The 18,596-nt window shown below is 41.0% G+C and overlaps 1 protein-coding gene across 1 annotated transcript in view; it reads left to right on the forward strand.

Annotated features, from left to right (window-relative positions):
• The window catches only part of MARCHF1 (membrane associated ring-CH-type finger 1), an 89,759-nt gene that overhangs the window by 64,497 nt on the left and 6,666 nt on the right, over positions 1-18,596 (forward strand). The window contains exon 3 of the mRNA XM_030312799.2: positions 8,664-8,811. Within this exon, the coding sequence (XP_030168659.1) occupies positions 8,664-8,811 (148 nt within the window). The remainder of the gene's footprint in view (positions 1-8,663; positions 8,812-18,596) is intronic.

Raw genomic sequence — 18,596 nt, forward strand, 5'->3', positions numbered from 1 at the left:
TTTGGAGGAGAATGAGCTATTTCTTTCACTTATCCATTCTCAGGTAACTTCTTAGGTTGTGCAATCACTAAGAAAGAATGGCAGCCCTGGGGCGGGTTTCTGGATGTCTCCTATCAGGCTGGCTTTCATGTTCTCCATTCCTCAAGAAAGACATCATTATAATCCACACACCCACATTAATGCTTTTTTATTTGGGATGTTTGAGTCTCTTCAACCTTTTATAAAAACTGTCACCCAAAATAGTATTTCTTTGGGAAGTCTTAACATAACATTTTGAATTGAATTTCCAAACAAAAAAGAATGAAAACGTACGGGCGCATATATTGCAACCTGTGATATATTTTTTCCAATCCTAACAGAAAAGAAGCTCTCATCGTGCAGCCTTTTATATGATTCTACCTAGTTTATGCAGAGTAAATTACCCACTTGCCCTTCTTTGTACAAATAGTTAACAAAAACAGACTGTATTTCCCTGCTATGAGACTCAGTATTCAGAAAAAAAATCTATTTGAACTTGGAAAATAGATGGAGATGGGTGGCTTTGGCTGCCTTAATTGTGTATGAACAAACCCCAGCTCATCCTTCCTTCATCCTTCGGTGATCAGCTGTCAACAAGAAGCATCACTCTAGAAGATAAAGACAATTGAAGTTTAATTGGATACAGTGCTGCAAGTTCCAAGCTAGGGTAGCCACTAACTTTATTGAATTCTTTTTTAAGTACATGGAACTGCTCTGCACTTATGTGCGTTAACTCACTTCAACTTGACCCTGTAAAGTAGGTACTATTCTTATCACGATTTATAGGTAAGGAAATGGAAAGACAGAAAATTGAAATAACTCACCCACGATCACACAGCATTTAGTGGTAGAGTCAGGATTTGAACCCAGAGCCCTCATTTTTAACAAGTACACCTTGAATCGAAGACACAGAGTACATTGTGAAATTGCACAGCTCATTCCTCAGTGTTGGATTCAGCCAGGCCTGGGTATGCATATTGGGAGCTAGCTCCCCAGGGGATTCTGTTACACAGCCAAGTCTGAAAACTACTTCTAATTATAAAAGATTCCCAGAACTGAACAATTTTTATTCTTACTTCCCTCCATGTTCAGGTAGTGCCCATTAGTTAGTAACTCTAAATGCCGAAGGAGACCGACCGAGCAGTAGCAGGATGTAGCCGTTGATTCCAGGTTCCCAAGTGTTCCTCCTCTTTGTGGGAAAATGTGTAAACCGTGTCTCAGTAAGACTGGCCAATTACCTGCAGCATTATTTTTACCTAAGCTGGGTATCTATGACTGTTTTCCCCAACTTTAAATCACCACATGCTCAAATGACCCCCAGAAGGTAGCTGTTTATGCTGTATATTTCGAGTGGAGATTTGAAGGTTCATCTGGACACACGGCCCATACCTCACTATTCGCGCTCACAATTTTTTTGGATATAGATCCTAACCCTTCTTGCAGTGCAAGATCATCTCCTTCTGTCCTGTTGTCAAGAGAAACAAAGGAGCTGCATTCAGTCAAAAGTATAGAATGCCCCTTCACATTGGACCTTGCATGAAAGATGTTAAATAATTAGTATCAGTGGACCAAAAGTGGAAGAGAGAACTGGGCGACGAGTGGGGAGGCTGATTTCAGATTATAGTAGTTGCACAGAGAATTTCTGGATATAACATTTTAGATCTGGGCTCCCACTAAGAAAGCCAGGAGATCTATGTACACAGTTTGAATCATGTACCAGCTTGAATCATGTACTCTTTCTGACTTGTGTCAGATAATAAGCACCTTAACTAATCAGTGAGCTTAACTACCCACCGTCCACATCTCAACCTGGCTTTCTTGTTTCCTACCTTTCATCAGGTTTGTGGTAAATATCACTAAAAGCCTGAAGAAGTGGTTCAGTCGGTTAAGAGTCTGGCTCTTGATTTTGGCTCAGGTCATGATCTCATGGTTTGTGGGATTGAGCCCCATGTCGGGCTCTACAATGACAGTGTAGAGCCTGCTTGGGATTCTCTCTCCCTCTCCCTCTCTCTCTCTTTCTCTTTGACTCTTTCTCTCTCAAAAATAAATAAGTAAACATTTAAAAAATAAATAAATAAAAGCCTGAAGAGGTCACAGTTTTCCTCCAGGGTTCTCCAATCCATTTTTAAGAAAGAAATTATTTACCAAGGCATGTCTGTGAATTTGGGAATTGATTAAGTTCTCAAGAGTTAGGCCTTATAGATGTAAAGAGTCTTTTGTTTGGTTCTCTCCCAAAGTATTTGAATTATAACTAATGAAATTAGTTTTAATATGTTTTCGTTTTATTAGTTTTAATATGTTTTCATGTACCTAAACACTAATTTGAAAATTAAAATAAAAAGCAAAATGGTTTGTTTAGTAATTAATGAGCTAATGACAAATGATTTTATTTTATTTCAAACAGATTCACTGATGTTGTGATTTTTTTCATTCAACCTGAAATACTTGTATCACAGCCAAGTAACCAACCTGGTTTGTTGATTTTCCTTCCCTGAACTACTAATCAGTTTATGACAGGGAGTGACAAGTGCTACTTCTAGTGTAGGCATCATTGAGGTCACCATACAACTCTGCCAAGTGTCATTAGACAGGTGGTGCTCAAAGTCTACCTTGCATCAGAATCACCTGAGAGCTAGTTAAAACATGGTTGTAGGACCCCACCTCCAGAGCTTCTGATTCAGTAAGTCTGGTGTTAGGCACAAAATATTGCATTTCTAGTGTTAAAACTCAATTCAGGCATATTAAAATTTGTAAGAGTTTATGTGAGCAAAACTCAGTTTGAATCCGGCAGTACAAAACCAGAAGTGTTAGGAGCTCTTTACCCACAGGATCCAGCGGAGAGACTATACAGAGAAAGGGCGGGAAGGAAGAATGGAAATAATTTGATTGGCTGCAGCTCAAAGCCTAGTTGACTGTGATTGGTTTATCCTTAGGTTTCCATTTCCGAACCTTCAGGCATTTATAGGCTTAGATTTTGGTTTGCTTAGGTAGGCTGTGTTGGCATTAAAGCCATCTCAGCCCCACGGCCTCCATGTTTAGTTGAACACTAAACAAGAACCAAGTTCATGCTGCTTCTGGGGAACACTCTTTAAGAACCACTGCCCCAGGGGCGCCTGGGTGGCTGGGTTGATTAAGCATGCCACTCTTGATTTAGGCTCAGGTCATGATCTCACGGTTGGGTTAGAGCCCTGCATCAGGCTCTGCTCTGAGTTGACAGTGAAGAGCTTGCTTGGGATTCTCTCCCTCTCTCTGCCTCTTGTCCACTTGCACTCTCTCTCTTCTCAAAATAAATAATAAACATTAAAAAAAAGAAAAGAAGAAAAGAAAAGAAAAGAAAAGAAAAGAATCACTGCCCCAGGAAACGGATTCATAAATACAGAGAAGAGGGAAAAGGGTCGCCAGGGAGAAGGTAGGGGATGGGCAAATAGGTGAAGGGGAGTGGAATGTACAGGCTTTTAGTTATGGAATGACTAAGTCACAGGAATAAAAAATACAGCATAGGGCATATAGTCAATGGCGTCATAATTGTGTTGTATGGTGACAGATGGTAGCTACACTTGTGGTGAGCGTAGGGTACCATACGGACTTGTTAATCACTACGTTGCACACTTGGAACTAACCTAACATTGTGGGTCAACTATTCTTCAATTATTAAAAAAAAAAAAAAAAAAAGAAAGAAAGAAGGAACCACAGCCCCATACCAGTGGACCCTCTAGAAACTTCACCAATATTATAAGCCTCAGAACGTTTACTTACTATCTCTGGCACAATATATCTTACTAAAGCATATAGATAATGTAGTAAACTTTAGACGCCCCGGATATTATTTTTACTCACATGAAGTAAAACTCTACTATGTAAGTCGGTTCGGAAAATTTTAAGTGCTCTGACAGGGAGTGACAGTTAAGTGTGGTTTTGCATTTATGCGGGTTGTTGAAATATCCAGGAAGAGCTTGCTCAGCTGGCTGGCTGGGAGCTCCTGGATCTGGCTCTACCAGTGGGCTGGAAGGCCCTGTTCTCGGTACTAGTACAGTTTGGGCCTGGCGCCACCTGGTGGTAGTTATTTGCTCCATCATTCTGTAGCTTTGCTGATAATCCAGTTTCAATGGCTGTTAAGAAAATTAGAAAATGTAGTGGAAACTATGTCAAGGAAGAAAAAGAAATGGATTTGATAAAGCATTCCTTAGCCCGTGTATTTTGATAGTGTGCAAATAAGCGTCCTCTATTCTCTGATACAAAGATTTACAAAAGCATTCTTATTGGATGGTACTTTTTAATTTATATGTTAGGACAGAATAAGAATACAAGTGACTTAAACTAGAAAACCTTCAGTTTGATTCAGCCAGCACAAATGGAACATTTCACAGAAACAATGTGAGTATAAATGCATTAATTTATACTCCAATTCAGAAGTCCTCAGAAAAAAATCTAGTTGTATAATTCTAAGTGAATAACAGAATTCTGCTCAATTCTTTCCATTGTTGAGGGGTTTCCATAAGGGACCAAAGGCCAAGAGCAATAAAGCAGGTACCAAAGACCTAGAGATCCAAAGACAGCAAGGTCCAAGACCACCCACGTAGGAGGTGCTAAGATTTTGCCACACTGGTTTTGCCAACATCAGCTAATCCCTCATTTTGGAAGTGTAAAAGAGGACTGAGCGACTGACCGGGGGTGGACAGGGGGGTTGGTGGTGCAAAGAGTCATAGACAGCTGGATGGTGTGCTGTGGTGTATCACTGACCCTTGTCCCTCAAGGAAGGGAAAGGGAGCTGCTGATTTATTTCCACCAGCTTCCTTGAGTCTCCTTGGAGAGACATGTGTCGTCTTAAAACTGAGGGATTTGTAGATGGATATGTGACTCAGGCCTGAATAATCTAGAGAGGAATGGCAGTGACCCTGCTGTCCCTGCTGGTAGTAAGACAAAGGTGAGGTTGTTCCCTGGGCAGAGAGCTGTGTGTCATCAATGACGGGCCAGACGTTAGTATTTTCTGTGTGCCTTTGGGCAAGGCCAACGCAGAGATGTCTCAGAAGTGGTGCATGAGAATTTGCATCCCAAACAAAACACCCAGGTGATGCTGACACCACACTGCTGCTGAGCAGGGGCCACACTGACGGGGGGGTGGGGGGGGGGTGGGCAGCTCTCCTCTCTGATATCCCCCTTCAGAGAGGTCCCGGTGGTAAACATCGGACTGGGGTCTGATGGGCATCAGCACACATTATTTTGTACAAGTGGATGGGGGGGTGGCGAAAATGCTGTGTGCATTCCTACAGATTATCGTTTTCCTGTAACAAAATATTTTGTGAACTGATACTCAATTTCAGCATCCCAAATATTAAGTTAGAGCCCTTTCATGATAGCTTTGGTGTTGTTGTTTTTTTTTTAATGTTTATTTTTGAGAGAGACAGATCATGCGCAGGGAGGGGCGGGGGGGTGGACAGAGGATCCAAAGGGGGCTCTGCACTGACAGCAGAGAGTCCCATGCGGAGTTTGAACTCACAAACCGTGAGATCATGACCTGGGCCAAAGTCGGCCACTCAACCCACTGAGCCACCCAGGTGCCCTTCATGACAGCTTTGTTAAAAGATTTCTATCCTTGCCTTTCAATCCATTCCTCATTGTAAAGCCTTACAAAATGTATTCAAACTTTATATATAAACCTGAAAACACAAGAATACGGGTGAACGTTTTACAAAATACACTGATTTCTGTTAATGCTCAGTGCTGAATATTGTGTGCAATAATGTAATTGTTAGAAAGAGGGCACTGTGGTATTGCATTCACCAATTGCATTTACCAATTTACCACTGTGGTATTGCATTGTGATGTCTCATGAATTCCAGAATAGTCCCTGTAAGAATTTATAAAGGAAAGCAGGGAAGTTTGATGGTCCCTTTACACTTGACTTCTCCTTAAAATGCTACTGAGATTAGGAAGTGACAACTTCAGACCTTCTATTGTCTGGAACCAGAAGGAATCTTTACAAATGAGTTGGTCCATCCTTGTCAGCCCCACTCATATTTTTTTTTTTTTATTTGAGGCTCATTAAATTTGAAGAATGTGTTCTCAGCCACCTCATCAAAATGCTCCTTAGACTTAAGAAGACACAATTCTTAAGGTTCTTTTTTAAGCCAGTTTTACAAGTGACGGTTGATTTGGTAGGGATATTTTTTTACTGAACATGTTTTCATCCACTTGGAACATTTAGGAAATGTGAACGTGTAAAGCTGCCTTTCTGCACCACCCGGCAGTTTTTATTTGGTCATACTGGATATAAAGATGATTCACAACGGTCCTTAAATCACGAAATGCTATTGCCAAATGATAATATTCTGTTTTACAATGAGACAGGTTATTCAGATTAACGTGACAGTAAATCAATGACAAAACAGATTTTTAAACATCAGTCTTTCACAGAGATTGTATGAAGTTTAGATAAAAGCCAAGATACACATATGAAAACCTTCTCAGTTCAGTGTTGATTAATTACACGTAGCGCCTAGACTGAAGCATCTGGTTCTCCCATAGCCGCATTACCAAGATTTCTCCATTATTTGTTTGATATAATATATAAAATACAGTTTAATCAAAAAAGAAAGTACAAGATGAAGTGTGAATTTTTCATTGGTTCTAACAGACCCTTTATAAGGAAAACTGCGTGATGACTAGCCAGTAGGAGAGGAATGGATGGTGTTTGGAAATATAACATTTATTTCTCTAAAGTGTTTACAAAGCTTTCTGGCGCATCATGACCAGATGTTAAGTATTGTGCTTTCTTACAAATGAAATTATAGGATCTTAATTGTCAGAATGGAAGGCACGTTAGGAAGTATCACTTTAACTCTTCTATCAGGTGTTGCATTTGACAGCAAGTAGCAGAGTTCTGAGAAACAGTGGCTTAATCAGACAGGGCTTTATTTTCCCTGCATGTAAAGTGGGCATCCAGAGAGGAGCTGTTGCTCATCAGGCTGGGGTCTCTCCAATTCTCAAGACTTTCCCTGGAGCTTGCAAGGAGCTGTTGGGACTCCTACCATTAATTATGAATTCCAGGTAGCAAAGAAGAAAAACTGAAGGAAAGGAAGAAGGGGAAGTTCCTGTGCCAGGAAGACAAGAACTCAATATCCCAGTAGATAGTCATCTCATGTCATTGATGGAAACCAGTCATTGTCCACCTCTGTCAGGGAAGGTTGGAAGGCAGCTTTTAGCTGGGCACAATGCCAATGCTCACAGAATTAGTCTGTTAATAAAGGAAGAAAAGAAGGTTCCTCTCCCCATACCTCTCTGTTACAGTCTCTGCCACAATCTATATCTTACAGAGATGAAGCGATTGGCTCAGAGAGGTTAAGCAACTTTACCTCTGTCTCCAAGCTGGTGGCAGAGTCAGGACTTACAGAGCATGAAAATATGCCCTCTTGTTTTCAACTGAGGACGTGGGGATGGGTGGGAAAGGAATGGGGGTCTTCTGAAGTTCTAAAAAGTTTGCTTTAGCAAGAGCATAATAAGAATGGGGAAAAGAAATCACGGATTCTTCAAAGTTTGGCACATCGATGTGACAAAAATCACAGCGATTTGATTTCCCTTTAGAAATGGTGCAGCGAGGGGCGCCTGGGTGGCGCAGTCGGTTAAGCGTCCGACTTTAGCCAGGTCACGATCTCGCGGTCCGTGAGTTCGAGCCCCGCGTCAGGCTCTGGGCTGATGGCTCAGAGCCTGGAGCCTGTTTCCGATTCTGTGTCTCCCTCTCTCTCTGCCCCTCCCCCGTTCATGCTCTGTCTCTCTCTGTCCCAAAAATAAATAAATGTTGAAAAAAAAATTAAAAAAAAAATGGTGCAGCGAAAATAAAGGCACAATTCCTAACACAAAAATGAAGTCATACTGTAACCGTCAAGGCATTAAAATTTTGAGTCTGTTTCTCCAAAGTAAATAATGGACATGTTTCCTCATACAAACCTGAACTTACTACAGTAAAAATTGTGGTCCTCTTCCTCCCCCAAGAGGGATCAGCCCTCAACTTCCTGAGGAGTGTGCCTAAGGGCCAGTGATTTTGACGGTAGTGGTAGCAGAAAATCAAGATTGTGCTTGAAGGGCCTTCCTCGGATTCTCTCCCATTGCCCAGATGATAAAATGTGTTCTCTCGGAAAAGGGCTGTGAACAGATGTTGACCTTCACAGATACCATTCAGCCGTTCAAGTACCTGTTAATGTACATACGTTCAAGAATGCAACACTATATCCGGTTATGTGTTAATCTGAGAAGAGATTACTTATTACTACTTATAATCTAGTACCACAAAAGAGGGAGATATGCAGAAACCTGAAGGAAATGTTTTCCAAAAATTGTACAGCCGTAAAACTATCCCATCCGTGTTATAGACAAGAAAACTTCAGGCCAGCAAAACAGAAATTACTTGATTTAATTTGTTTAGGAAAATATTTGTTTTCATTTTAACATGTATTTAAGTTATATATAACTCCAGGGGTTATGATCTCGTATCTTTCCCAACACAAAGACTTATTTGAATGTTGTGTCATCTGAAATTGCAGATATCTTATGTTTCTCCTCCATTCATGCTCAATGTCTGGTATATAAATGGGGAGCCAAGTTTTCTAGTCAGAAATTCAGTATTGTAAGTGATTCATTTACAATTTCAGTGGGAGAAACTACAGATGACCACCAGCGAAAGGAGGAAAATATTCTGCTCTGTCACATTCCACGTAATCGCGATCACCTGTGTGGTTTGGTCTTTGTATGTATTAATAGATCGGACAGCGGAAGAAATCAAGCAAGGCAATGATAATGGTAAGAGCATGTCTCTTCTTTTTTCCTCCTATTGGTTTCTCTGATGACATCAGAGGTGGGTAGGGAAGCTATTTCCCCTGTTAGGTCTTCATGTGTGATAAGCTAGCAAAAACCAGTACTGGCAATTAAGTCATCTCCAGTTGTTATAAATTCTCTGATTGAATGCCTAGGGTCCCACGCTGACGTACGAAATTTATCAAGTCCATATAAACATTGGTAGAGAGAAACATATAGGTGTCATGCATCACTTCAGGCTTTTCAGGAACTGATTAAGAATCATGTTCTGCCTAGGGAGCCTGGGTGGCTCAGTTGTTAAGTGTCTGACTTCAGCTCAGGTCATGAACTCATTCATGGCTTGTGAGTTCAAGCCCCACATCAGACTCTGTGCTGACAGCTCAGATCCTGGAGCCTGCTTCAGATTCTGTGTCTCCCTCTCTCTCTGCCCCACCCCTGCTTGCACTCTCTCTCTCAAAAATGCATAAACATTAAAAAAAATTATTTTTAAAAAGCATGTTCTGCCTGATGTGAAAAAGCAAACAGTTGTGAAAGTGGAAGTTTTTTCATTTAGTTTAATTCACTATAGTCATTGCTTCTTTTTAACCATGAATAAGACAATACTCTACTAGAGAAATGTGTTACACCTTATTAATTAGTACCATATAATTTGATAGGAGTAGATTAGCACTATGGTTTGAAATTTTAGCCATACTGAGTTTAATTGTGAAGGGTGGTGTCAAGCCTACAAAGAAAGCTGTTTAAAAAATCATTAAGGCAGATTCTAGGATCTGAAAAAGATAGGTCATTTAAAGCAGAATAAAAAATAGACTGTTTATTTTCACTTCTGAATGTACTCAGCTCCATTTCTCATCAGGCTCTACCAGTTTCCGCATATGGCATAAATCATAGCTGGTAAAACAATGAGAAATATTCCCAGAACCACCCCCACCATCAACCCTTGAAAAAAACAAACAAACACACAATATTAAGCCACTGGTGAATTTAAAAAGAGAAATTGTTCAGATGATAACACTGTAAGTTTGTAGTATTCTCAAAAATGCCTATTGCTTCCCTCAAAAATAAACTGAAAGAAATAAAAAGGTGACAGGAAGTTAGGGAGAGGAAGTGAGGGAAAGAAAGAAGAAGGAAAAGAATATTAAAAGGAAAAGATCTGTTATTTCTGCCTTTCTTTGAGTTCGTAACAGCAGGAGCAATGAGCCATTCTCACGCTTGCCCGCTCGGTGGCAGCAGGGAGCACCAGCGCGAGCTCTGGGCGCTGGAGAAGCGTCTGGGGAGGAAGGGACTGTGAGGACCCGCCTGCTGCGCGGCGATGTGGTGGCTAGGAAAACGGGTCGGGGCACGTTGTGTTTGTGTTTCAGTTCCATATGACAGTGATATTTACAGTGTATACCAGACTAGACTGTTTACAACTACATTATGCATTACTCCTGAGATACTGGATTTTTAAAAATGCCTGTTACATCCCTGGAATAAGTTTCCTGAGGATAGGACTTTTTCTTTTTTTTTTTTTTTTAACCCACGCCCCCTATACTTACAGGTACGGGCCCAAGCTAAGTAACAGAAAGTGTGCCACACACAGCAGTCATGTATGTATAGAACAACAGCGAGGCACCCCACCACCACCCTCACCTTAGCACACCCCGGTATAAGATCTTCAGACTCAAGTGTTTTCCTAGCGATCAAGGGCAGCCCTGACAGCCAGGGATAAGTAGTTGTAGATGTCTGATTTAGAGTTCAATGTTTGAGAATCATAGATCGGCCCCACTGTAGCCCTGCCTTCTCCCAGCGGTCACCATGATACCAGCAGGGCTCCTCCTGTTCTCCTCTGGCCACATGAGAGGGAAGGAAGATTATGAGCACCTGTCCTGGACAAAATGAGAAGAAGCAATCTTGTGTCACCCATATACAGACAGTCTAGAACCTCTCCCTTACATTCATTTACTCAATCCCACTTCTGAGACAAGTGAGTGAACAGTGATCATTTCTCCTACAATGAACAGGACTATCTCAACTTCAGCCAACCAAAGTCTCCAGCACCCAAGAAACCCTTGGCCCCAAGCTTCCTTCCATTTATCTCACTCTGCCTGCTCATTCTCCAGTGCTCCTGGATACCCTTATGCCTTCAGTTGTCATTTCTATGCTGAGAACCAAGCTCCAAATTTATCTCCAGCTCATACTGCACTCCAGATCAGGCATCGACCTCCTGAACGTCTCCATTTAAAGGTCTTCCAAGCACCCCAAACTCAATGTGTCCACACTTTTAATCTACTACCGCTGTCCACCCTAACACCTGTGGGAAAGGCATTACTACAAACACCTGTTGCCAAATCCATTTGGACTGTCATTTCTCCTCTCCCTCTCCCCAACTTCTGCCTTCAGTCAATCACCAAATCCTATTATTCTGCCTCATTGGTCTCTGGAATCTGTCCCTGTCTCTCTTTCCTGACTGCCCTCATCCTTGTGCAAACTATCCTTTTACTTGAACACTGCAACAGCATCTTTACTAGACCTTCTCCAGTTCTGCCCACCTTTAACCCATGCCCAATAAGGTATTCTTTGCAAATTTACAAAACACACATCTGATCACATCCTATCCCTACTTAGCCATTACTCTTAAAATATATCCCAAACTCTTTAATGTGACTAAATTGCCCCCTTCCCTGCCCCCACCATGACCTGGTTGTAGCCAATTTTTCTGAACATTCGTTCAGCCCCACAAATGGGGCTCTAGACCTTTGCTCAGCTTTTCCCTCTACATGAAACCTTCCTCCAGCTTCTGTCCACCACACATTCAAACACTGTTCTGTGTTCTCACACCGCTCAACTCCCACTCAGCCTTTGCAGGTTGCCTTAAATATCACTTCCTCTGGGACACCTGGTTCAGCAACCTGAGCTAGAACAATTGTTACTACCATAGTGGTTCTCAAAATGGTTCCTGGGACTGATAGCATTAACAGCACCTGGGCAGTTGTTAGAAATGCAAATTCTTGGCCTCTCTGCACCCCAGACCTATGGACCAGAAATTCTGAGGACAGAGCCCAGTAGGGCTGTGCTTAAGAAGCCAACAGGTGATTCTGATGCCAAGCATTGAGAAACGTGCTTACCTAGCATCCTGCACTTAACCGCTTACTCCATTTTGATTGCATATTTGAATTACCTGTGGAGTTTCTGTACCCTACAAAGCCTGAGTTTTATCCCCAGAGGTTTAGATTTAATTATCCCCTATGTCATGGTATTTGCAGACATGATGAGAAGCTCTGCTGTACCAGGAAACTTACCACATACTATTGTAATTGCTCATTTAATTGTAAGTCTCCTGGCACCAATAGACTCTGAGCTCAGGGAAGGACAGATCGCTCTCCAGCATATATCCCTGGGGCTGAGTACTGTGTCAGGGACCTGGAAAGTTGCCCAGTTGTAGAAGGAATGATGAAGTGTGAGTGCCTCATACCCCATGCTCACACTTTCCTACCTTTCATGTTTCTTGTAGAACTTTTCTTCAAAATGCCTGCCCCCCACCTCAGTTCTGGGTGGATGCAGGATTTCAGGCCAGAGTCTCCCAAATGAATTATCACTCAGGTCCCTCGGATTTCAAAAAGAAAATACTGAATGATAATCAAAGGATATATATATATATATATATATATATATATACATACATACATGGTCAGGTCAGCTTTCTACTGTATACTTTTAAAAATTATTTTCAGTTTCTTAAGAGCAAGTGGAAATGAGATGACTTTTATCTTTGGTGTTCAGAGCTTCTGAATTAGGCAGCAAGATATTCATCAGGAAACCATATCCATGACTTCCTACAGACCCACTTGCCAGTGGGACAGTTCCTACCTAACTTGGATAATTTCAGATGGAAACTATAGTGACTTTTGCAAAGGGTACCGTCTGTACTTATGTTCAGATTGTATTTAAAGCCTGACTTCCCAAAGTACACATTTGTAGGTAGTGTGGGCATCTGTATGAGTTGTTATTATTTTAATCTCCCTTTGGCATTGGGACTGTGAGTGCTGAGCCTGAATTTACTTTTAACGTCTGAAAAAACTGCAAAATTTAAAAGTCAAAATATTTTAAATCCATTTCGAAAACCTTCAAAAATATTGGAAGAGGAACAAATTGTCCTTCTTCAAACCCGAACTGAGGTTGAATGTTAAACAGCAAAATTCTTTGAACTGTAATAACAATACTGAAAGGGAAAAAAAAAAAATCCTTCATGTGTTTTTAATGGTTGTTCTTTTAGATTAAATAAGCCTGGTGCCACAGATAGCTCTCTCTCTCTTCTCTCTCTGTTGCCTTTAATGACAAAAAAGAAAAAAAAATCAAAGACTTGGTACTCGAAACTTTAACACAATCACCCATTACTAACTCTAATTTGGGGGAACAACGTCCTCCTGCCTTATCTTTACATATTCTAGAAAAATGTTTCAGTATACTGTTTGTGTGTTGAAAACAAAACACAAAAATACAGACCAGGAAAACACAGCAATTTATACTATTAGAGAGACAGTAGGTGCAGAGTATTTTTTTTATTGAAGTATATAGCTGATATACAATATTAGTTTCAGGTGTACGGCATAGAGATTGGACAACTGTATACATTACAAAATGCTCACCGTAGTTGAGTGTGGTCACCATCTGTCACCACACTGAGCTGTTGCAATCTGGTTGTGTTCCCTATGCTGTACTTTTCACCCCATGATTTACTTATAACTGGAGGTTTATACCTCCGTTCGCCTGTTTCACCTTTCTCCCACCTCCTCCCCTCTGGCAACCACAGTTCTCTGTATCTATGAGTCTAGAGTCTATTTTCTGTTTTCAGTTTGTTTTGCTTGTTGTGTTTTAGATTCCACACAGAAGTGAAATCATATGGCAGGTGCAAATTTTAATCTCGCCCTAGAACTATGTAAATGTGTACACCACAAGGGGCTAGCATAACAAATCGAATTTTTTTTTTCATGCCTGCCCCACTTGTGAGCCTCTAAGCATCTCCAGGGCAGGGGCCATGCTTCATTATTCAGAGAGGATTTAATATGAGTAGAGGTTCAAAAAATGTTGCCAGCTGTGGCTGATCCCAGCAGACAGGCACGATCGCTGTGCCATACTCGTTAGCTGTTAACATCTGCTTCGAGTGGGTGTTAAAAATCACTTCCCAGCAATCCATATATTTTCCATTTGAGCACTGCTGTTTAAGCATTCCTTTTTAAAGTGAGTGTATGCACTGTTATTGTTAATAACCCAAAGATGATAAACACTGACTTGAGCTACGTGTCAGAAGCCCAGGCTTCTAGTCCTGCCCTTGGTCGCGGACCAGTTACGCTGAATAAAATAGTCACTCTGAAGCTCAGATTCCTCATCTGAAAAACGAAGTTGGACTGAATACCCTTCAAAGGTGCTTTCTGATACATTTTTCAAAGATACTGTGAACTTGACCTTGCATCAGATAAATGGAAACATCGTGTTTATACAAATACCACACATATATATTTGTATAATTTATATATATTTATATATTCCTTTTTTTAATGTTTATTTATTTTGAGAGAGAGGAGAGAAGGTAAGCAGGGGAGAGGCAGAGAGAGAGGGAGAGAGAGAGAATCCCAAGCAGGCTCCATGCTGTCAGAGAAGAGCCAAGCCATGGGGCTCCATCTCACGGACCGGGAGATCATGACCTGAGTGGAAATCAAGAGTTGAACGCTTAGACTGAGCCACCCAGGTGCCCCGATATTTATATATTTCTTATATATACTCATACTTTTATATATTTTTGTATTTTTATCTTTACTCACAGTGACTACCACCGTTAAAACAAGTTAAGGAAAATGTTACAAATGTGTGAGCTTTTTTTTTTTTTTTTTAGTGATTTAAGCAACAGGAGAGAAGCAACCAGGACAAAAGTAAAGGAGAAAACCATCTCCTTAGCCCCATCATTCACACACACCCTTACGCAAACACATTTCATAACTCTGCATAACCTAAGCACCCAGCCAAAAATATCCCAACTTACCAATGAGATACTTTTTCTAAATATATATTGTCCCTGCAGCTGTTAAATGAGACAGGTTCTCTTCTGCTGTTTGGGGATTTTAAAACCCTTTTTAGACACACTCCAGGTGTCTCCAGTTACATGATCTACACAAGATATGCAGAATACTTTGAGAATTCCAGTTTAAAAGCAGGAAGAGATTTTAGGGATCACTGTTTTAAAGATGAGGAAGTAAGCAATTTGCCTCATCTTCAGCTTTATTATGAACACCCTCCCAGGAGCCTGTGGTTTACCTAATTGAACAAGAAGCAAGATGTTACAGGTGACCCTGCATGTGTTTCTCCAGTGGAGAGAGCTGGGGACCCTGTTCTATTAAAAGAAACATATTTTCAGAGAAACAATATAGCTAGAAAATGAGTCTGGAAGAGTCTGAAAGTGGATACATCTCAGCTTACAAACCATTGTCATTGTGGTCTGAAAGTCTGGCATAAATGTTTCCCAACAACACACAGTGAGATTTCTGAGCTTTTCTCCATGAAGGGAATTACCGATTGGGAAGGATGCCCAGAGGCCCAGAGTGAGGAGGTATAGTTCTAATTCCATTGGCCTGGCTGGCAGCTAACTGGACTTTCTCCTCTCCTAGTTGTGGAGGTTTTCATTGCCCTGGAGTCCAGATGGGACATCTAAAGGTTGAAGCCCATTGAAGTTAGGTCTTAGTCATAGGCACCAGAAAGCTTTGCATTTAGTCTACAACTCTATCAGCGAAAGGTGTGTAGCATTTAAATCATCCAGATGGCAGGGGCGCCTGGGTGGCGCAGTTGGTTAAGGGTCCGACTTCAGCCAGGTCACGATCTCGCGGTCCGTGAGTTCGAGCCCCGCGTCAGGCTCTGGGCTGATGGCTCAGAGCCTGGAGCCTGTTTCTGATTCTGTGTCTCCCTCTCTCTCTGCCCCTCCCCCTGTTCATGCTCTGTCTCTCTGTCTCAAAAATAAATAAACGTTAAAAAAAAAAAAAAAAAACACCACTTAAAAAAAAAAAAAATCATCCAGATGGCAAAAATAACTTGTATTTACATAGCACTTTCTATGTCAAGAACTACCCATTTAACCCACACTAGCAACCTTGTGAGGTAAATACTACCAATATCTCCATTTTTAACTGATATATCAGTTACCTTTTGCTATATAACAGACTATCCCAAAACTTACTAACTTGAAACCACAGCATTTATTTCACTCCCAATTCTGCAGATCGGTTGGGCATTCCTCCTGGCCAGGACCTGGCTGGCTGTTTTCTGCAGCATCCACGTATGTGTCTACAAACAGCTGGCACATTGGCTGGCTGCTGTATAATCAAGGCTGGCCTCCTCCAAATGCCTGGCAATGGGCATGCAATTGGTTGGATGACAGAAACAACTGAGCTGTGTTTTTCGTCACATAGGACCTGTTGGCCCTGTCTTCTTCCCATGGCAAGTGCAGTGTTTAAACAAGTAGCAAGAGAGTAAACCACACACACAATGGGAACACTTTTGAAGTTTCTGTTGTGCCCTATTTGCTATTGTCCTGTTGGCCCAAACCAGTCATGTGGCCACAGCCAGAGTCAATGAGGAAGGGGGTGGATACCCAAGGACACGGTTACAGGGAGGCGTGAGCCAAGTGGGAGTATTTTTGAACAAGCTACTAAAGATGAGGAAACTGAGACCAAAGAGAATACCAGGTAACAGGCTGTCAATACCTGAAGGAAATGAAATAGCACTCTGAATTAGGACAGATGAAGATATAAAGACTGGAGTGACTGATTCTTGGGAATAAAACTCATGATCCTTAAGAATGGGTGTGGACTTTACACAGGAAAACAGCCTTTGAGAAGCATAATAAGGAACATCCTCTTGGGGTCTGGTCTGCAAAGAAATTGAATAAAAGTTTGAATCCGTTGGGATCAGGGTATTTCTTAGCCAGGAAGGAGGGCCTTCTGGGAGTGAAGATGAAGAAAGTGATTATAAAGAAGGTAAGAGATGGTCAGTGGCAGTGGTCCTGTTGATCAATAAATTCTAGTCTCAGGTTCCTGAAGGGGAAATGCCTTTAAATAGTCCCAATCCATGTCTACTTACCCAACCCCAATGGAGAATAGAGTGAGGAATATCTGGAAGACCTTTTTATGTGAGAAAACAATTTATAAATTTTATTCTTTCATTCATTTTTATTTTTATTCAAGTATTTATAGAACTTTACCTAGAGTCCCCAGTTTTCCTCTCTGGCTTGCTAGAAAAATCTTGCACAGACTCAGATTCCCAAGAGTCTATGATGAGCTGAAAGGCCCATTTGCTTTTCTTTGTCTAGAGTGCTTTTATTTGCTCTTTAAATATAAATTTCCCTACAGATTGTAGGCTGATTTCTGTGGCTCTGGTAGCACCACACATTCATCAAACTCTACTATGCAAAATCTTCAATACCATAACCCAGGACGAATCTACAGACCACCTTAAGCCTTTCACAGAAGACCTACTAGCATGTTGGTTGTTTGGCTGGCTCTCCAGTACTGCATCATACACATGCCCTTACAGAAAGGAGGCCTGGACATTTACCCATGAGATACAGGTGTGCTGTTTCTTAGGGACACATGCACCCCCATGTTTATAGCAGCACTATCAACAATAGCCAAAGTATGGAAAGAGCCCAAATGTCCATCGATGGATGAATGGATAAAGAAGAGGTGGTATATATATGTACACACACACACACACACAATGGAGTATTACTCGGCAATCAAAAAGCATGAAATCTTGCCATTTGCAACTACGTGGATGCAACTGAAGGGTATTATGCTAAGTGAAATTAGAGAAAGACAAAAATCATATGACTTCACTCATATGAGGACAAGAGACAAAACAGATGAACATAAGGGAAGGGAAACATAAATAATATAAAAACAGGAAGGGGAACAAAACAGAAGAGACTCATAAATATGGAGAACAAACAGGGTTGCTGGAGGGATTGTGGGAGGGGGGATGGGCTAAATGGGTAAGGAGCATTAAGGAATCTACTCCTGAAATCATTGTTTCACTATATGCCAATTTGGATGTAAATTTTAAAAAATAAAGAAGAAAATTAAAAAAAAAAAAAAGAGGCCTGGAAGAATTTAATAATCATATGTTGAGATTGCTTGAGAATGTACTGGCCATTCGTGGAGGATTGGCATGACAATATGGACAGTGAATGAGTCAAGTTTACCTATTATAGGGGACAAGAGAAGACTTCCATTTCCTTAAAAAATGGTTGTGGACAGAACATCTGCTCTTCCAAGCTCCTCCAATTCTTACCCAAGAATTTCCAAGCAAGTTTCCTGTTAATGTTTAAAAGGTAACATTAAAAAGGTAGGGATACAGAGAGTTTATTCCTAAGCCTACAGAAATTTCTGAAGAAAGATCCCAAGCACAAAGGCAAAACTACAGATAGATCCTTGGGCTTCAGAGAAATGAACAGATGGTTGAATTGCCTCAAGTTGAATTTCAAATTCCTCTTCCAATCTGGCAGGTAGAAACAACTTTGAGCTCTTGGCATTTCCAAGTTCAGGTTCCAGCTTCAAATATATATTAGTGAGGACCAAGAATTACTTGTTTACACAAAGGATCCACAAGGAACAAGACTTTGTGCCTTCACTTTTCTACCACCCTTATTGTGTACATTCTTTCTTCTTTACAGAAGACACCATAGAACTGAGGAGTCCAACAAGGTTGAGCATGAAGACAAATTTCTAAGTCTCGATAAAAGGAGG

The sequence above is a fragment of the Lynx canadensis genome, chromosome B1, assembly GCF_007474595.2.
Source record: "Lynx canadensis isolate LIC74 chromosome B1, mLynCan4.pri.v2, whole genome shotgun sequence".
Lineage (NCBI taxonomy): Eukaryota > Metazoa > Chordata > Mammalia > Carnivora > Felidae > Lynx > Lynx canadensis.